Consider the following 22,072-nt stretch of genomic DNA (forward strand, 5'->3'; position numbering starts at 1 on the left):
TTATATATTCTAGATAAAAGATGCACTTGCCTAAAATAATAAAAGAAATGCATGTGTATTTTTGTCATAACTAAACTAAGTATGATTTTCTGTCAACAGTCATTAGTACTGTTATGTGTTAAATTCATGGTGATAAAGTCTTGGATAAAACTCCAAAAACAAAACAAAAATAAATAAAAAACTAGAGCCTGAATTCTAAATTTGCATCTGTTCATCCTTTTTTAATCCAATGTAGAATGGCTCAAGTGCTGGACGAGTGCTACATCCAGTTCTGAAGTTCAGTTCAATCAGTCGCTTGATAAGTCTTTTGAAAATTCTTGTTTCTCTTTAACCTTTGCTTCTTGTGGAACACATGCTCATTATCCACTGCTGCAACAATTTACACCTTTTATTACACCTCCCTTTTCTTTCTTTGCTTATTTTACTTGTCAAGTGAGGTTGAGCTTTAGTTTTCTTAATATAGAATAACAAATTTATGCTGAATATTTTCTTTCCTGTGCATGATGCAGATGATTCTTCTGCAACCGCCTGCAGACCTCGCTGTAAAACGCTCACAGAGGGACACACATTAACTCTGTCTCCTCTCATAAGCTCTCCCTTTCCTCCCTTTCTCCATTGCTTTCCGGGCGATGACAGAGAAGCAGCCCTGTGTGTTCACACAGTAGCATCTCTGTTGCAGTTTTGACTTTGACCCATGCCAGTTGCTGGCTGCGATCCTAATTGTTTGACACTGTGACTCTTTCCCTGGCTCCTTCCTGAGAGAAGACGAATGAAGCCAGGCACCTGTTCCCTTTGTGTCTTTATTCAGTGCTCCGCTGACCTCAGTTTTTGTGTGTTTGCTGTTTCTCCTCTGTAGTGGAGCGATGCATGAGTGTAATGCAGTCCGGCACACAGATGGTAAAGCTGAAGGCGGCATCCAAAGGGCTAGTGAGACTCTTCTACCTGGATGAGCATCGCTCCTGCATTCGCTGGAGGCCCTCACGCAAGAGTGAGAAGGCCAAGAGTGAGTATGCTTTGACTCACATACGTGCAACCACACATGTACCATTTAATACTAGAACACGGATCACATATTCTCGTACAGACAGACAGACCTCGATGAAAGCATAGCCTCTTTCCTGGTGGTACATTTTATGTATTAAAAGGCCTTTTTTTGTTAAATTCCTGGAGCGAGATTCTGTTCCGTGATAAAATAAATAAATAAATTGATTACCAAGTTTATCCTCCAATCAAAAATCAAAAAGTGAAGAGCATACATCATTTTATTTCTCAAAACGTTGTGAATATTTGTTCTTTCTGTTTCATTTTTTTCGGTTGTTACACAATTGTCATGTAGAACTGAAGGATGAAGCAGCTGTTAGTCCATATTTGTTTTTACAACAATATTGTTTCGCACTTTTGACTGTGACAAAATTAAACAGGATCAGATGACCAAGCCATTGAAGATTTTAGCAAATGCTATCCAAAAACATTACACTAATAATCAAACTGTCATTTATTCCCCGTCTCACTGCTGGCTCTGTCAGTTACCATCGATTCACTGTACAAAGTGACAGAGGGTGGTCAGTCGGACATCTTCCATCGCCATGCAGACGGCAGCTTCGACCCGGCCTGCTGTTTCACAGTGTACCATGGAAACCACATGGAGTCCCTTGACCTGGTGACATCAAACAAAGAAGAAGCCAGAACCTGGATAACTGGTCTTCGGTACCTGATGGCTGGCATCAGCGATGAGGATTCCCTGGCTAAACGGCAGCGTACACACGACCAATATCCTTTAAACATAAAGATGCATTAAATGTAGTATTATATTGAGCTCAAATTCATGATTTTCCCTTAATGTGTGTGAGACGTGGCTGAAGCAGACTTTCGAGGAGGCAGATAAAAATGGAGATGGGTTCCTGAACATTGACGAGATCTACCAACTGCTGCACAAACTGAACGTCAACCTACCACGCCGGAAGGTCAAGCAGATGTTTCAGGTTGGAACATGGGATCCACATCTTGCATAAATATGTTGGTTCACTGACATTGCATTGCTGCTGCATTTTTTCATGTTAATTTGAATTTGTGTAAATTAAATAAGCATGAAGGAAATAGTTGAATATTACAATGCTGGAGAGAGACACTTTTAGAGGAAAAAGATGAAATAGAGTAGTTTACTAAAAGTGAGAGCGCTTTTCATTATGCCCACCAGTGTGTATAAGTGTTGTGTGCAGATTGTCTTTATGACTGAGTCCCCAGTACACATTGTGAGCTCATTACGGGGGCGTTAAGGAGGCATTAGCTGGCATTATTAGATTATTATTTAGGGCCGAATGGACCCCTGTGAGATTAAGGTATAAGATTCTAGGCCCCCACAAGTTGAGTGTGGCGACAGCATTGAACAAGCAGCAAGCTGTGTGTGTGTGTCCTCAGGCAATATGAAGTTAGTTGTGAAGTCAGGGAGGGAACGTACTGCCTGCAGAGGGAATGTGTTTGTCATGTAGACTGGAACAGTGTCGGCTTGTTTGTGAATTTGCATTAGTGTGAAAACAAATGATGATTTGATGGAGGAAAAAAAAATCTGACCACATGAATTGAGTAAAGCTTTTGCACCGTATGTTACAGCCTGATGATCAGACTGAATTATGTTTGATGATTGATCTGGCCTATCCCATAAACAGCTATTAGTGCGGCTCACGGAATGAGGGGACAAACAGTCGAGCCTCCAAATAAATTAAGCTCAGAGAAAATGTCAATTATGCTGGAATAACGTCTCAGCTGCTAAAATAAACTATATATATATTATCTGGATTAGGTTAAGTATTGCCAAATGCCATTTATAATGGAACCCTATGGGGAAGATTGTTGAGATTTATTTTCTTCCAGGACTTCTCAAGCAAAAACTACAAGCTGTTTTCTTCCATGTCATCAGAGTCAGATGTTCTTTTTCAAAGTAAAAATGGCGGATGTTGGATTGAGCACAATTTATTACAAAGATGATATGTTTTCCACTTACAGGAAGCAGACACAGATGACCAGCAGGGCTCCCTGACGTACGAGGAGTTCTCTGTATTCTATAAGATGATGTCTCTGAGGCGGGACCTATTCCTGCTGATGATGGCGTACAGTGACAGGAAGGACCATCTGACAGCGGAGGAGCTGGCCAACTTCCTGCACGATGAGCAGAAGGTTAGGCGTCCCACGTCTTTTAAATGAGAGCCACTAATATGCTCAGCTGGTGATGTTTAACACAGCACAGGTTACTCCCTCTGTCTCAGCTGTCTGCCCAGAGGCGTCTGCTACGCTAAGCTTGTCTCTCTCTTCTAACATGGTTTTGGTCTCAGGGGTGCGCTTTTCTGACACACTGCACTACGCGGATGAGATGTACTTCTCAGAATATGCTGCTTGTTTAAAATGGTGCATTGGTATTATGGAAGTATTCTGATTAAAATAATGGCAACATAAATGTTTTATAGAAATTGGAAATCATCCAAACTTCACTTAACCTTTATTCCAGAATATATTTGCTATTGTCTAGTCTCGAAAGGAATAAACAGTGTATACGCTAAAAACCATCTTCTTTTTTAATAGATGACCGATGTGACTCCAGAGTATATTGCAGAAATCATCAACAAGTTCGAAGTGTCTGATGAGAATAAACAAAGAGGCGTCATGGGAATTGAAGGTAGCTTTCTTCTTTCCTCTATTTTATTTATTTCCTCTTTCATAATACTTCTATTTTCACCCCACCCCCCCTGCCCGTCTTTTCATCTTGAGCTCAGATCTTATCCCTCCTTGTAGCTGACATTGCAAACAACATGATTAATTTGTTAGTTTGTCTCTTGTCCTCTAAAGAACAGATATCAAGAGCAGGAAGTATTAGTTTATACCCTTTAGAGTTCTCATTCGTTAAGCGTCGAATAAAAGATTGGTTTGATTATTAGACATTGTAAACACTTAATGATAAATGATATGCAAAATACAGAATTGTATACAGTACCTTCATCTAGCACACTGGATGAAACCATTTCTGGACGGGCTGGAGCTCCCTATGTTGAATGCTGATGTTGCAGGCGCTTTTTCATTGCCTATATTTTATTATGAAAAACACAGAAAGGAAGCACTTTGTCACGGTCCCACCCTGAGATCACGCTACCACTTTAAAAGTAGGCGACCCATTGCCAGATAATTCAGACCGTTGGGTATGCAGTGGGTTAGTAAGTGTGGTGGGTGCAAGCCAGAATCCACATGAATAATGGACACTCTGTTCTGAGTGATTTATACATCATGATCGTTCAATAGATAATGAGAAAGTGGTAGCAGAAGAGACCTGTTATTTCAGAAATGGCTTTCAGAGTGGGTGAATTTTCCCGCGATTTCACTCGCTGCTCAGGACTGAATGAACACAAATGTGTAATCTTTGTGTGCTGTCAACATTGTAGGCCGTTGTCTCACATTGATAGACTCCGAGGTGCCTGTGGCCTCGATTCATGACCCATTGCCTTATGTCACACACCAATTCTGTCTCCCTATTTCCTGTCACAATCTCACAAACTCTGTCTAATAGAGGCAAAAACAAATACCGGTACACACACGTGTACATTCATAGATTTTGATTTCAAATGAAAGACAATTGTAAAAAATGGTTAAAACAACCATTGTTTTTACTCTTAATGGTAAAATGTTAAATACATTAATTGGTTGAAAAGACAACCATGAACGTTTTGGATTTTGTTTTTGGATCAGGCATTCTTTATGTGAGAAGGTTGAGTTTAGGGAAAAAGGAGTGATGATTATAGAGGAAGTCAGAATGAGGGCAGTGGGAATATAACTGAAATGAGAGCAGTGAGTATGGAAAGACTAAATGAGAAAGCGAGGAGGGGTGAGACGAATCTTGCGTTTAGAGGCATGAAGGCTGTGTGTCTGACTGATCAGGCCAGTCTGCGGGGCCAGAAATGCACACGTTTCACCGTGTTGTACAGCGATGCGACAGAACTGTACAAACAGATTCACATGCACATCTCACCATGTAATGAGTTCTAACCTATAGTAGCCTGTTTGGTCTTTTGTATCTACATGGTTATAGTATGCAGTGCATTATATATGATTCTTGTCATACAGTGTTCTACTAATTTAGCAGTGATGCCATGACTTTGACATTGCATGTCTACATGCTGCACAGGTAATATATATTATTACAGCATATGGAGCAGAACAACTGACACCTCAGCAACTGAAGTCAGGCCATCTTTGAATGTATTTTCAAAAAGGGACAAATCTTAATTTAGACTTTAAGCAAAATCCTGACAGAATGCAGTGTTCATCACAAAATAACACCACTACAGTACTAGTAGCAGTACTTAGTAGTAGCAGTAGTAGTAGTGCTGTTTACAACTGAAGATTTGAAATAACCTTCCATTTTACATTTGTATTTCTCAACAGGATTTACAAACTTCATGCGCAGTCCATCATGTGACATCTTCAACCCTTTGCACAATGAGGTGAATCAAGACATGGAGCAGCCTCTGTGTAACTACTTCATAGCCTCCTCTCACAACACATACCTGACTGGAGACCAACTGCTCTCCCACTCCAAAACCGACATGTATGCCTGGGTGCTGCAGTCTGGCTGCCGCTGCGTAGAAGGTAAGTGTACACATTAAATACGGATGCTACACTATGCTTGTCTGACTATGTGTTAAGTTTAACATACATGATTTTAGTGTAGTTTATCCAACTGGTCATCACGAGTTCCTAAAAGGTCAGTTTCACTTTTGCCTTATTCCATGGATATTTATTTTGAGCGAAAGTGGAATAAAACATCACATTTTCAAGATCATAATGGCTGTTATACTGAAGCAATTGGAACATTATTTAATTTGCATTCAATGTTAAAATGCCAGTGTCCATTTTGCTGTGTTTATGTTTGATAACATTTAAAACAGACCTCTCAGTTGTAGCAACGCTGGAAGAAATCCCCTACGATGGAGCGCAATCTTGAACTTATTAATGCTTGAACAAACCTTTTATTCACACCCAGAATAATTCCACCAAATACTCAAAATGTGAAACAGTTCTGCATAAGAGCTGTGACATTAATCCCAAATAAATGAACCTGTATTGAAAGCTGAAGCAGTGTTTAAATCATGCATCACGTCTCCCGTTTATTTTTTTCCCCCTACAGTGGACTGTTGGGATGGTCCTGATGGCGAGCCGATGGTTCAGCATGGCTACACTTTGACTTCTAAGATACCTTTCAAGTTTGTCATAGAGACCATCAATAAACATGCCTTCATAAATAACCAGTGAGTCAAAGCTCCTCGTAGCATCCAAATGGTTCTGACATTGCCTCTGTCCTATAGGTATTGTACTGGCAGGAAATGGCTTCAAATACAAAAATGTATTTCACTTTCCTTTCTGGAAAGCATATAACTATTGAAATATAATTTCTGGATGCTTAATAAAATGATGTGTAAGGTTTATCTGCAAGCTTTAACAAGAAAGTTACAGCACTGACTCAGCCAGGTTTGTGTTTTTCACAGAACTCTGTGATTCCTGGCAGTAATTAGCGCCCATTATTGAGCCATCTGCTTAGCAGTGTTTCTTCTGGCTCCCCGAGGAGTTGCTCTTTTTTTGTCTACTCGGTCCAACCATATACCTAAAAGAAGTGGCGGCCGACTCTGCTTCCTGCTGCCATATTGGCCCAGTTTCTATTGGAAAGCTTTATAATTGCAGTGCCTGCATTTTAACGCCGTTAATTGATTTAATGGTACGGAGAGTATGAGAATAGATCGGAATTATTGTAAGGCGTATAAACATTTGGCAATGAACTTCTTAAATTTTCTCTAAAAATAGGAAGATCATGCATATAGTCTTTCTTGATTTTTTCAGCATTGCTTTCAATATTTATTTTTTTTACAGATAATCTAACATTTTTTTTTAATTAGTAGCGTTTTGGTAAATATGCTTATAGTTGGTCATAATGTGACCTCAAATATAAACCTGATATCTGTCTGTCAGAGTCAAGCAGAAGCTTGAGACTCTTGTAATCTCAGCTCAGCATAAACCACAAAGTCACACATGATTGTTTTTCTACAAAGGGAACAAAACAGATAAGAGAGATATCAATCAGCTCATCAAATTCTGAGCTAGGAAAATAACAAGGGGATTTTCTAAAGTGTCAAACTGTTTTCTCCTAAAATTCATATTAGGACAAAACTCACGAATAACAAGTTCTACATTTAAAACTTATGTTAAACAGGATAAAACCTGATCAAAGTCATAAAAGAGAAGTCTGATAAAACCAAAACATAAATACAAACAAATGGGTTTTAGTTTTAGTTTTATTACAAATTGGAGAAAGCAGAAAATGTATTTTGAAGGCTCTTTTCTTTTCTTTCAGGTACCCAGTAATCCTGTCCGTAGAGAACCACTGTAGCATTCAGCAGCAGAAGAAGATCTCTCAGTACCTGCGAGAAATCTTTGGAGACAAACTGGATGTTAGAAATGTCCTGAGTGGAGACTCCAAAACTCTTCCCAGTCCTCACAGCCTGCAGGGCAAGATACTCATCAAAGTAAGAAACACATGACCCGACTAATTCTTTTTAAATTTTACGTAAATATCACCCATTTAATTCACTTGTAAATCAACCCGCACCAGACAGTTTCACTTCCTTGTATTTCAAGGAAGAAAGTAGAAAGCTTAATATCTATCCAAAATATACTTCACGTGAGCTGCTGTTCTGAGGATAGGGAGTGGGAGGGGTTCCTCAAGGCAGCTAATTAATAACCGTAAACAGATCAAAAGAAGGATGAAGAGAAAGAGAGGATTAAACTAGGTCACTGGATTAAACGCAGAGAACACACTCAGAAATACAGGGATTCATACAAACAAACGCAGCCCGATGGCTCAGACGGGGCTGGCAAACTGTTTATTTATTTTAGTTGTTTAGTAGAATATTGTATTATTTTGGGCGTGGAACAGTCGGGCCCCCTTTGTGGGAATTTTACTACATACATTTTTTGTACAGCGCATGTCTGAGGGAAACATGCGTTCTACTGTGCTCTTTGTTTTGTACAGCATGTGTGGGCTTACGCCTACATAAATAAAAGCATTTGTGCTTTACATAAGATGGAGTTTGTGACTCTGCTCTCATCTTGCTTTCGGCCATCTCTTTGTGCAGGGGAAGCGTCTGCCTGCCTATCTTTCTGCGGATGCCGAGGAAGGCGAGGTGTCTGATGATGACAGCGCTGATGAAATTGAGGATGACTTCAAGTTTAAGAGCAGCAATGTAAGATGAAGAAATGTTACTATGGATGTTATGTTAATGCTAAAATGCACGGACATGAAATTGCAAACTATTTTTATAAAATAAAATCTTAATGTCGCCCTAAGACCTGCGGTTCCAATCTGTGCTAAATTTATTTTATGTTTAGAAATAAGTGAATTTTTGATTTTCCTTTCAACTAAGACAAACCAGATCTGATAACATTCACCTCAAGAAACTCTCAGGGCCTTTATTTTTTGTTTTTCTAAATTTATATTGACACCAGGACAGCACTAAGAATAATTTTAAGTAATACAATGTATCATCCAATAAATTAAAATATTTTTGTCAATGAAAACACTTAACATGGAATTCTCTGCATGTTTATCTCTACCTTTTCATTTGAAAGCCAAACATACATTTAATTATTTGTTTTTAGTAATTATTTTACTGTTATTGCAATTCATATGTCAGTCTGGGATGCAATTCTGTGTCTTTCCCCCCCGTTTCCATCATCAATTCATGTAAAATAAGGCAACAACAACATTATATTCAGAAAACAATACATCACAGTTAGAACAGGCAGGGACCACTGACAGGGACCACAAACATCTGTTTGATAATGGGAGCCTCATGATATTGCCCTCAATGCTAATGACTTCAGGAATGAGGCTGTAATGTTGGTACTTGCAAAGTATTACTGATCATTATTGCAATAATGTTGTGGAACAATCAATGCTTAATGGTGCAGCTATGGAAATCAAGTTGCAAGTATAGAAAGGATCTTAAATCACAGCTGCTTGTTTAGGCTGACTGGCTGATGTACTTTATTAAATACAACTTTTAATCCTGTTTGTTTATTATATGATAAAATATTGCCAGGGTCCTCCTCACCACAATTAAAACATGGAGAAGAGTCCAGATGGTTCAGTTGTGTAACCGAATATGGCATAATTCTTCCAAATTTAGCTGGAGGCATGAGGCTGCAGATGCCACTTTGGATGATTATTGCAGTTTCAGAAGGGTGATGGCAGGTTTCCACTGAGCTTATTTAGACAGAGTGCTTTCCCAGCAGTGACCAAATTAACATTACAATAATAGTACATATAGACCGTGTCCTCGCAAAAAAAGGTAAACTGAAAAAGAAAATGATGAAAAAATGTGCATTAAAAAAATATATTAAATAAATGCATGAAAAATCATTCGGCAGCATCTTGACACAAAGCTGGGTATTGCCACAACTCCTCATCCACATCACAGGCAATATCTTCCCTTGCCAGACATTGAAGAAGTACCTTAAGTGCCTGAAATTCATGCCATGCCTTTTTTATATCCGGCACCAAATGGCTGCTGGTCATATAGGCCTACCTTCCACCACCATGTCGACAAGAACTCTTCCATGGAGTTCAGAAATGGTGAGTTAGGTGGAAGGTATTGCACAAGAAATAGTGGGTGGTCAGCGATGCAGATTTGGACTGGGGCTGCATGATGAAAGCTCACGTTGTCCCATACTACAATGGAACACTTGATTTGATTGTCTGCATCAAATTGTCTGCATTACCTGTGGTCTTTTTTATGGTGCTTACTTCCTGATTGAAGTGGTAACAGTTAACCATTGAGGTGTTTGAGCACCTGGAGAGTGATTTGGAATTGTGATATGGCAAACATGTCACTTTTTGTAAGATTGTTGTGTTTTATGCAGAAAACAACATTTAGTGCTTTTAAAAGGGGCTTTTTTTAAATTTACGTCAGCTTGTAGGCTGCTCTCATTTGGCCACCCCCCTGTTAAAAATGAACAAATCGGAATCTGTGCCTGCACGCCTAAACTACTGCTTTACATAAATGTAGTTCTTGTTGATATAAGGCTGCAGGTCTGACTCTGGTTCTGTTGCCAAAACGTTAATTGATACTGACTTGCTTGGTTTAAGGTGCTTTGATTAGTGAGAATGCATGTATTTACTCCAAGATAGCACAACCCTTCATCATCCCCTGTCCACATACAAGTCCTCGCACTTTTATTGAAAGTGTCTTTCTCCTTCCCTGCCTGAATAATCCCTCTCTGTTTTTACACAGGGCAACGGTCATCACCAGGTGGAGTCTCACATCCGAAAGAAGTTGGATTCTCTGATAAAGGAGTCTCGGATTGGAGACAAGGAAGACAGTGACAGTTTCAGCATTCGAGCTCTGCTCCGGGCTACGCATCAGGGCCTTCAGAAGAACCTACGGCAGGTACCAGCCGACGCAATGTGCAAAGCAGCATAATGAGAAGAATAATACACTTAAACAGATGAGGGGGGGTAAAAGTAGGCCATTGTGGTGTAACCTGTGTGAGTTACGTCGAATAACACGACAGCCATGGCATTAGTCACAGTGGGATTTGGAGAAAATGAGGGAGCAGACTAGTTACTGCAAACATTCACAGGTCAAATGCTGATCGCATAAAAATGGACATGCAACCAGCAACTCTTCCAGTCTGTGGTCGATGTGAAGTGTTGAGAAACTAAATATCTGCAGTGTTACTTAATATTTAATTTTCCTGCTTGTCTCCTGTGCTATTTATAGCAGCTTCAGTTTCCTGACAGCCATTTTATGAAGTGGGTGTTGTGCATCAGGCTTTCCTATTCCTTTTTTTTTTTTTTACTTCTGCTTTGTTGGCGATTCCCTTCAACTCAATGGACCAGTAAAGGTTTTTGTTTTTGTCTCTCCCTCCCATTTTTTCCACTGCTAATTGTCTTGTCTTTTCTTTCTTCCTCAGCTGTGCTTTGCTTTAGTGGCTGACCCTCTGGATTCCGAGCTTTATTTTTATACGATGTTCTGAGGACTAATAAGGATTTAAGATTCCCACAGTCCGCACATATAAAAATACATTTATAATCTCTGAATTCTCCTTCTCTCTCTAGAACTCCAGAGGGGTTTTGAAGAAATCTCAGAGTAGATCCTTCATCACAACGCTAAAGCAGAAGGTGAGGAGCATCAGGAGAAGTGGGGATACTTTTTATTTGCCTAATTGATTGGACTGAAATGGAAAATTAGAATAAATTTGGCTTGAGGTTAGTTGGTAATGAAATATTTTGCTTCTTTATACCACATACAATTGTCACTTTTCTTCCATGTATAGTAAAACATTTTTAACTATCTATTTCTTACATTTAGCTTGTCATTTCTATTCGTAAACACATCACCTTAAAACAGTATTCTTCTTAATGAAAAAAATTGATAAATTACAATTGCTGCAGCATCATTGTAAGGGTCAGGAGCGGGAAACACTGCAAAACATAAGGAAAAAGCAGAGGGTCAGGTTTTCCCTCATGTTTATTTACATGATATTAATTACATTACATGATATTTAATATTTACAAGTCCTTTTGATGGAGGACCACTGACCTATCCTATAGGTGGCGTCGAGATGGTTTTACAGTTGAATTTGGAAGAAGCAGTACACAGAAACAGATTAGACTGTACTACCTTTAGACATATAGACAGTTAGCTATTTACTTGAGTTGAGTCTTTATGCTCAGCGATGCTGTTTCTTCTTCTTCTTCTTCTTCATTTAACTTGCAAATATATTCATGTTTCATTCAAGCATCAACAGGACAAATAGATGTGTCATATCTGTTGATCTATTTACTGATTAAAGGTCACTACATTTTTAAAATGAAACAGAGGATGAGGACTAATTTGCCAATATTGTATTGTTTAAAGATTTAAAGTGTGATAAGTCTCTTGAAATTATTTTTTAATCAAATATTTAAATCAGGCAATAAAGCTTGTTGATTTCTATATGCTGCATAGAAGATGCCCATAAAATCATTATTTATATTATAATTAAAAGTTTTATTCCACACTACAGCTCAGTGCAGTGAACACATATGTTATCCATATCTGAGAAATGTGTAGATCTAAATCTGGTTTTTTGATACTTGTTAAGGTGCTGTGTGTCTTTGACTTCCAGCAGTTTGGGACATTCATTTTGCAGTATGAAATAAACGAAGGCATCAGTGTGTCTCTGTGGTTATAATCGTTCCAGTTTCCCTCTATCAATTCATTTCTTTCAGGCTGGCTATTTCCTACAGTGAATTCCTTCCTCTACGTCCCCCTATGTTTACCCACTCACATCTCCTCTTTCTCTAATGCCTACCTCTCTCCATATTATGCATCCTCCAATGTGTGTGTAGGTGTGTGTGTGTGTGTGTGCACATGCATGGGCACATGGAATATCCTGGAAAACGTCCTAAACCATGTAATTACTGAAATAATCATTCTCTTTGTAACTCCACTTTAGCCATAAATGTGGCTTCTCTCAGAAACAAATGCACACATCACCAAATACTCACTTGGTATAATTACATGTGCTACACCTAGAACACCCACCATCATGCACAAACACTCAAAATAGTACTACAAAAACAGCACACACACACATGACACTGGCATATAATCAACCAGCCTTTCCTTTTAAGGAACTCTTAAAGTGTGTGTGGTATCATATGGTTTATCTTCTACACGTTTCAACAACAGGCTCTCATTTTTGCTTTTTGCATATTCCTGTGGCCCAGAGGCACTCCAAATCCAGGCTCACATGCCAAAGTGTGGACAAGGAGGAGGATGACCTGGAGAAGTCTGGGAAAGAAGCCGGAGGACAGTTCAACAGGTAACCTTTGTACTGCCTCACCACAATTCTGATAATCTACATTATTGGGCGGCATTTGCTGGAGGCACAAAATAATCCAGGGCATGAGTTGCACCAAAGCTCCTTGTGCAATCATTTCATCTTTTTTATGGGGAAAAGAATGAAAGAATGAAATTCAAGCCCATTAGTCTACAGCCCCCCCCCCCCCCCCCCCCCCCCACACACACACACACACACAAACTAGTTTCTCACCAATTATAATTTTCTAAGTGACTGTGAAGTTTTAGAGACCAAAGACAGAACTCCAAGGATGAATTACATTTTGTTCCTTAAGCTTGCTGTTTATTGTATACTATAAAATTCACGTTTTACAGGTTTGCTTTTACATTCAAGTGGTAGAAGAGGAATAATATAATTTATTTAGTGACTATATTAACCACACAGGAATAAACGCTTGTATGTTTGGTAACTCTAATTCCTCTCCTCTGGTAGTACTGTTTGATCATTTATTTAGTATGCATCTATATCCACAATTATTACATATATTTCAGTAAGTCAATTCATTTGAACATGTAAACAACATTTAATGTAGTTGACAGAGAATATTTCAACTGATTTACATGCTGCTTGAAGGTTCAGTGTTTAGGATTTAGTGACATCTAGTGAAGATGCTGAAGATTGCAGCACCCTTGTCTTCACTCTCCAAACAAACCAGTAAACAAACACACAATTTAAAACAAACACACAAACAAACAAGCAAGCAAACAAACAAACAAAAAAGCCCTCCCTAGTGCCAGTATTTGGTTTGTCAAGATGATTTGCTGTGGAAAGCAGGTTCATTTGTTTTTGTATCTGCCCATTTTTGTGTGCTTCATGAACAGGAATGAGCTAATTGGTGGACGTCTGCGCTCTCTGAGTGCTTTTCTAGTTTTCTTTTTTTGGGATGATGATCTTTCCGGCAGTTTGCAACCTGCCTCACTGAGGAAAATCTTCTCTTGCCTGCTAAGCCTGTGGCACTATTGTAATATTCCGTGCTTTGCCTGTGTGATGTCTTTACCTGATCTTACACACTTCCCTCTCTCTTGTTCTGCAATTGTCTTCTGTCATTTGCCAATCATTTTAGAGGTGGAAGGAAGAGGAAGACGATGAAATTGAGCAGAGATCTGTCAAACCTGGTGGTGTTCACCAATTCAGTTGCCTCACAGGAATGTTTGAATGAAGGTAAACACCCAACAGTATGACGCCCTCTCACTTACAAACAAATAGGTGCAATAGCTTCATGTCTGACTCGTGTTTCTCTTCAGGCACTCTGGTTGATGTTCTGTCATTCAGTGAGACCAGAGCCCAATCTCTGGTCAGTCACAGAGCCGAACCGTTCCAGGCTTTTAACCAAAGGCAGCTGTCACGGATTTACCCCTCAGCCTACCGCATTGACTCGTCCAATTTTAACCCTCAGTATTACTGGAACGTGGGCTGTCAATTGGGTAAGACAGTTGCTTGTCACTCCAAACCTTTGACCCTTGTGGAGGTCCTTGACCCAATAGTTATTACCCATCAGTACCCTGTACCCTTGCACGTTTACATGTCTGTCATCAAGCAATTTGCCAGTGGCCATTTGCATAGAAGCTAACCATAGCTAATGGTGAACTGCATCCCAGCTGTACAATACTTGTTTTTGTATGCATGTGTGTGTGTGTGTGTGTGTGGATGCACTGCACTATAGGCATTAGCATACTATATTTAATGTGGGTGTTTATTTATGGAGATGCAGCTACATCATGGTTATTTTAGAGGATCGTGATGAAAAGTACTTTGGTGACAACATATTTGTAGAATATCTCAAATATCTTACTGCAGACATTGAAAAATCTGAGCTACAAAAGTATAAGTATTATTGATCGGGCTATACTGACTATGGAGTTGATGTGATTTATTCCATTTGTGCAGCTCTGTTTTGAGCTCATCCCGCAGCGCCAGTTCTGCTTACCAAAATTGGCCCACTAGGCGGCTCGCATTCCACGCCCGGGCTCCAAGCCAGCGAGCCGGGCTTCTTACCCATTTAAAGTTTGAGAATAGGTTGAGATCGTTTCGGAAAGTCAAGGTTCAATCATTTACTGTAAATATTATATATATATGTATATATAAATACTTTTTCTAGGAATTAAATAAAGTTTATATGTTCTCCTTTTTTCTTTTTAAGTTGCTCTGAATTACCAGACAGAGGGCAGGATGATGCAGCTTAACAGAGCCAAGTTCATGGTCAATGGAGGTATTGGTTACGTCCTCAAGCCCCCTCCCATGTGTAAAGGTACTACAAAGAATAGAGTGCAAAGACACACACAAGCTCAAATGTATACCCACAAATGTTTGCTCATAGAAACATCATACATGCAATATGAAAGTATTTATTCTGATAAATGGATTTAAGAAGTTATTAAAAAAAGACCTTAATTATACTTAGAGACAGCACAGGTATGTCTTAAGCTGAAAGAAAGAAATAATTTAATGTTGTTGTCATGCAAGATAATGGAATTGGCTGCATCTCATTGTGTCAAGGCCCTGAAGACAAATGGGCTTATGTGTATTTAAATAGATTTTACTGGTGAGCAAACACAAATTTTGATGAAATAAGTTTTCCGCTGCTGCCTTGTATTAAATACAATATTTGATATCCTTGTTTAGTGAGAAAGCATGGCGTAAATATCAAGAGTGACTTTTAAATTGAAACATGAATTAAACCCTAAACGAAAGGCAAAATAAATAATGTTTCTTTTGTATCTCAATTTTTTCAACAATCACAAATAGTCTTGTAAACCAGTCTTGGTTCTTTATTCAGCTCATTCTAAGTATGAAGAAAACATTTTTGAACTATCATTCTGACATACTTGACATAGGAGGCATCTTGTGCTCTGTTAAACACATAGAATGCCCAGAATACACTTACGTGTTTAATGAGGGAGGGAGAAGTGTAGCTTTATTTTTATAAATCATATTAGTTTTGAAAGTATTGCTGTTTTTGATATGATATGCTGAAATGTGTTTGGATCTGTTGCTCACTTTGTATATAAATATACAGAAACAAGCTGAACATTCAGAGCAGAACAGATTTAGGAACGAGTGCCGACAACATTCAAAGCTACCGGTACTCTCTTTCACTCCTTCCAGGCTCCTTTAACCCCTTCAGTGATGACCCTCTTCCAGCATACCCAAAGAAACAGCTCAGTCTCAAAATCATCAGTGGACAACAGTTGCCTAAACCTCCCGACTCAATGCTGGGAGATCGTGGAGAGGTCAACACACGCCATCTCTCTCTCTCTCTCTCGCTCTTTCTCTCTCTCAAACATTCACACTTGCACTATTATAAATGCTTTACAAAGGTAAAAAAAAATGTTAATAAATTTTATTGCCTTCTCTCTCCGTCAGATCATTGATCCATTTGTCGAAGTGGAGATCATCGGTCTTCCAGTCGACTGTTGCAAGGAACAGACGCGGGTTGTTGATGACAATGGTTAGAATGCATACATCTATTGGACATAATGTCAAACCACTGACTGAATCCCTTAATCAATAAACGGGAGTTATCCTGTAAAACGGATTAATTTGACTACTCCAGCTTTTCTTTTCTTATTGTTACCTTATATAATTACATATAAATTATGATCAGCATATGTGTGTGTGTGTGTTTTCATCAGGTTTTAATCCTGTGTGGGAAGAGACGCTGTCCTTTACACTTCATATGGCTGAGGTGGTTTTGGTGCGCTTCCTTGTCTGGGACCATGACCCAATTGGACGGGACTTTATTGGTCAAAGGACTGTTTCCTTCAGCAGCCTGATGCCTGGTTTGTGATGGACACCACAATATTTTCAGTTCCATATGACGAAAAGAGCTGTTTTCTTTTGAATTACGGGAATTTTCAAGCAGGCACAGTTTGTCAGTGCAAGTTTAAAATAAAATACCAGTTCTTGTATTTAACTCAAATACAGAGATTCAGTGACACTTCAACACATAATTTCCTTCATGGCTTTTGCAGCGCTCTGGCCAGAGGGTGCATTTGTCTTGTGTCTAGTTAAACATGATTTGTTTGAGTTGCATGGAAAAGGACCTGTGGCTTGTCAAGTTATTTTTGTTGTTGCCCTCTCCCGAGGGAACTCCGTCACAGCCGTCAGTCTGATGACAGAGCTGTTGTCTTTCTTTGAATCGCTCTATCACTCACTCTGTCACTCATATACTTTCTCTAACAACAGGTTACAGACATGTTTACCTGGAGGGGTTAACTGAGGCTTCCATCTTTGTCCACGTGTCAGTGCATGATGTCTATGGAAAGGTAAGAGCTGTCTAGTCCATTCTTTGGTTGTAGCATTTCCATTGTTAGCGTCTCGTGTCAAGTGAGATTATATTTTGGCGGTAGATGGGAAAAATCAGAATTAGCTATGATCCTTCACTCCTTTGTCCTTCTAGTGGAGTCCTCTAGTCCTGAATCCCAGCTTTACCATAATGCACTTTCTAGGATCTAACAAGGTATCCCGACGTCCTAGGGTCTGTGTGGGGATGCATGAATCAGTAATGCATGATCCAAAAGTGCAGGGTGTGTTCAGCTTCATCTTCAGTTACTTGTTTGTGCTTGACAAAACAAAAAGTCATAGAGTTTCTTTATGAGGTCACTTTTTGTCAACTGCTTCATTGTAAACAAAGATGGAACAATATGCTGTGTAAGTATGTATGATATTTCACAACAGCTTCTTGCATCGTCTTTGTCATGCTAATTTAAGGATTATGGGTGCCATCTATAGGGAAAGTGTATAAAAGCATGTCAAATTACAAGTTGCAGCAAATTTCATTAACGTTGAATGCATGACATACAGTGTCTTATCATTGTTGTCAGAAAAATGAACACTTTAACCTGCCCGTAAAAGTAATTTTATCTGTACGTGAAAAATCCCTGCACTTCTAACAAGCACTCTTTCTTTTTTAAATATCTATTTTCCCTTTTTGTTCCCATCTGGTCCTTCTTACCGCAGGGTCAACAGCTGCGAGGTATTCGGGGTTTTTTCAATCGTTCCTCCAAATCCTCTGTGGATACAAACTCCAGTGGCCTTCAGAAACGTTCCACCAGTGTTCAGCTCCTGCGACGCACAGCCAGTGCTCCAGCAAAGGGACGGAAGAAGACCAAGATGGCATTATCAGAGTCAGTGGCTTCAATATCAGACCAAAGGAATGATGCAGATGCAGGAACAGGAGGTGATGGCATGTCAGGGAAGGAACAAAGGGTGGAGAAGCACCTCCAGCCCCGAGCCCCTCTCACCCACAGACCTATCTCCATGCCCTTAGACAGGCTTCTGCAAGGGCAGCTATCCCTCTGCTCCCCAGACAAGAAACAACTTGGTATGGATGCCAACACAGTCATTGGTGAGTATTTTTCATTCTATCCGAATTGGATTCATTTTGGAATCAAACAATTACATCCCTGTTACATCCACAATACCAAGCAACTAATTTTATCCGTATAACAAATGTACTACTTTCTTGTGATTAAATACTCTTAAAGACTGTATTTCTTAAAGGTGCATTTTGCTATGATTCTCTTTCCAAGATTATTGCGCTGATTAATGTGACTAATCTTTCTCTTTTGTTTTACTCGTCCTGATACAAGTATCAGAACGGACTCACTGTCTCTTCTTCATGATACCTTAACATTCCTTTTCTGTCCCATCTTCATCTGTTGTGCTTCTTTAAAAATAGAAAACTGACTAGGATATTCCTGCAGGTAATCTAAAATACCTATTGTCTGAAGGTTGCATCGTTCTAAACATGCCAGTATATCGTCCATCCAGTGTATTTTGTCTGAAAGTGGTCTGAAAAACGTATTGCTGTGTTGTATTATCCCATCTGATCAATCCAATCCCATTTGACTATCTTTTTCCAAATCCAATGTGCACAAACATAAAGTCTTGCTTTTCTAAAACGTCTGTGCGTCATTTTCCAGCATCCCTTTCACAATTGAACTTGGTGATCCATTTGTCTGTGTATTGATAACTGACGTGTTAATTGTTGTCATTTAAACGTTGGTTGATGTTCTATATGTAAATCTATATGTAAATCTAGTAAAAACAGTTACAACATTTCCTTTCTTTTTTAAGTTCTTTAACAATTCTTTTATTATTATCTGTGCCCACAGGAGCTTACCCATTCAGCAGGCCGAGGTCTTCCTCCTTCGACCCTTTCATCAAATCATCGTTTTGTACTGAACCAAATCTCTCTACCCCCTCAAAGAAATATATCAACAGAAATAAAGAGACTGACCAATCAGAGGAGACTTCTTATCTTGTTATTGGTGGAGGACGAGAAGTAAGCAAAGAAGAGGATCATGCCAATTCTCAGTCAGAAAACAATGAAGTCAACAAATTAAAGATTGTCTCCACAAAGACAGGAAATTGTTATATCTCGCCTTCTACAAACGGCCAAATGAGACCAGTGAAACCAGAAACGCCATCAAACAGCACAAAGTTCACAAATGCGCCTTCGGCCTCTTCATCTTCCTGGGCTCCCTCCTCCACGGGCCCTCTTTCCCCTGCTAATATGGATTGTGATCTGAAGAGTCCTTGTTCGTTGCATGACAGCACCATCTCCAGACTCATTGACGCAGTGTCCTCAAGCAATGAGCAAGACACGTGTGGCTCTGTTTCTGCGCTGATTAGTCAGTTTGAAGTCACCACTGATTTACATGAATTCACATTCTTATCTCATGATCATACCCCTTTCCGTCAATCACACCTAAATTCTACCACTTCTGAAGCACTGCAAGATTCATGTACTTCTCACAAGACCAAAACCGCATCTTCTAACAAGGGAGACCCAATAAGTCCTCAAAAGGTAGTTCATAAAACAAATCCTATAAACCATGAAATCTTTTCCAAAGCTGATGAGACTGCGCTTCCTCTCCTGTCTGGCCCAGAAACTGCTGACAGTGAGGAGATCTACACCATTTTAGACGAGGAGATGCTGTTGCCTATATCAGTTTATAGTCTCAAGAAACAGACAGTACAGGTTCAGTCGAACCCTGTAGTGAACACACCCTCTAACAACTTGGGGTCCTCTCCAGCAAATGCAGATCAGGTTTTTGTTAAAGGGCACAATGTGAGCTGGGCTGATATGCACAAATGGAGAGACAGGAGTGAAGACACTGAGGAACCTGAGGAGAGTGTATATGAGGAAGTTTATGATCCCCCAGCACCTGTACGAGTGATAGAACAGGATGCTTCTAAAATTCACGTGGGCTCCTCTGTAAGCGCTTGCTGTTTCCACTTTCCTCATGATGCTTTTGGAGTGGAGATAAATGTGGATGAGGATCCCTCTGAGATGATGCTCCCCTCACAGAGACATCTCAACCAATGGGAGAAGATTGTAAATCCAACAAATCAAGAAGCCATTTACCAAAATCACTCCACTCCCAAATACTTCCAACAAAAACAGCCTTTGTCATACTGTGACCATGGCCAGCAGTATCAGTCACATGCATCTCATGAAGTATCTACAAATTATCATCAGGTCTCTAGTCATCCCCAAAACTGGAACAACTTCCAACCTTCATCGCTACTCAGACCCTCAAACTCGAGACTCCGTAACTCTGCCACGTCTCATCAGAAAAGCTGCTCAGGTCTTGAGCGCAGTTTTGAGGTGTATAACAACAGAGACATCAGCAGGCCCTGCTCACAGCAGAGAACCTATAATAACAGCCAGATTCAAAACACATCATTTCAAGGTAAACAGGTCAGGGAACCAGTAAGATCCTTTCACAGTGGTTTCTTAAATTCTGAAAGTCTCCCTGCTCAATCTGCTGGATCTATAAACATCTACAACGACAGAGGCCCATGTTCTTCTTCAGACTGTGACGCAGCGTCCAACCACTTGAACAAGGCCGGCCTTGCCTCACAGTTAGAGCCTTCAGCTTATGAAAACACTCAGCTAGACTACCAAATCCAATCACAGTCAAACAACCCAAAGCATTCTTGGACCAAAAAGACCAACCTTAATAATACAAGGCACTGGTTACAGTCTGAATCGAGAGTTTTACTGCACTCTAATAAAGGTATTTTGCCAGCAAATCCGCTGCTCGACAACTCAGCCCCCGTCCCTTGTAAGTCCAAGTCCCTGGGAGATCTAACCTCTGAAGACATATCATGCAACTTCCAGAGCAAATACAACATCATTAGTCGCAGTTTCATCACTCCACATATGAGGACGCAAAAGAGGATTGGCACCACTGGTGAGGTAACTTTCCAATCCCTGGCTTGTGATCCACTTACAGAACAGCTGCGTAAACTTGTCAGTCTGGAGGGGGAACATAGCGACAAAGATAGTTCGCAGCCTCTTCAGTTGTATCAGGAAGCAAAATCCCCACCACCACAGCCCCAGGAAACAAGCGTGGGTTCTATTGTTCCCAGCGATTTGGAGGATACTCCTCCACTCCTGACCCGTCGCCTATCCTCTCGGAGCCAAAGCAGAGTACGTCACATCAACAGCCGCGCCCGTGAAAGGCAACAAGACTCTCTCAAGTCTCGAGCAGGAGTGGTCTTCAATAGCACAACCAGCACTGGTGGAGTAGTACTGAGGAATAAATCTGTTTCTCAGAAACCACCAGCAAACAGACACTCAACTGGTTCTTACATAGCAGGTTACTTTGGTCAGCTGGAAGACAGAGGACTCCCCGAAGGAGCATGTACATCATTTCCTTATCAGACTTTGGCTCAGTACGGAGATCAGTATTTTACAGATGAGTCTGTTCCGCCTGTTGACTCCAACCACGCTGCATCCGAGCCTGAAGTCTACTTTCTGCTCAGGCTGTAGCTCTGAACATAACCTACGATAAGATTTATAGTCAAGCAGTGATTCATGATAATGGCACACCAAAAGCCAGTAGATAAATACTTGTATACATACATACATATACATACATACATACTTAAATATGAGTCACTGTTTGTTCCCATGTTCATTGACCTGTAGGTTCCTATTAACAGTTAAATAAATGGGTAACGTTTTGTCTTTTGTCTGCTGAATGTGTAAATGTTCCCCTCAGAGACTGATTGTATGAACACTTGTCATGTATGTTCCTCTAAGCTCCTGCTCCATATTTGTACATTTGACTCAGAAGCCACTCTAAGTGAAGAGGGATTTCATTTCTTTGCGTCA

General features: G+C 39.9%; 1 protein-coding gene across 1 annotated transcript; it reads left to right on the top strand.

Moving 5' to 3' along the window:
* The first annotated feature begins 855 nt into the window (after positions 1-855).
* Positions 856-21,727, top strand: plch1 (phospholipase C, eta 1). Its single transcript, XM_068757788.1, has 22 exons — positions 856-1,003; positions 1,527-1,770; positions 1,853-1,982; positions 3,004-3,174; positions 3,577-3,670; positions 5,428-5,631; positions 6,170-6,290; positions 7,388-7,559; positions 8,169-8,276; positions 10,326-10,481; positions 11,153-11,215; positions 12,809-12,903; positions 14,006-14,103; positions 14,187-14,366; positions 15,083-15,190; positions 16,048-16,172; positions 16,306-16,390; positions 16,575-16,721; positions 17,128-17,207; positions 17,342-17,401; positions 17,902-18,289; positions 19,059-21,727. The coding sequence occupies exons 1-22, from the start codon at positions 868-870 to the stop codon at positions 21,725-21,727; spliced, it is 5,634 nt and encodes a 1,877-aa protein (XP_068613889.1). The 5' UTR covers positions 856-867.
* The last annotated feature ends 345 nt before the right edge of the window (positions 21,728-22,072 follow it).

The sequence above is a fragment of the Brachionichthys hirsutus genome, unplaced genomic scaffold (genome assembly GCF_040956055.1).
Source record: "Brachionichthys hirsutus isolate HB-005 unplaced genomic scaffold, CSIRO-AGI_Bhir_v1 contig_955, whole genome shotgun sequence".
NCBI classification, from domain to species: domain Eukaryota; kingdom Metazoa; phylum Chordata; class Actinopteri; order Lophiiformes; family Brachionichthyidae; genus Brachionichthys; species Brachionichthys hirsutus.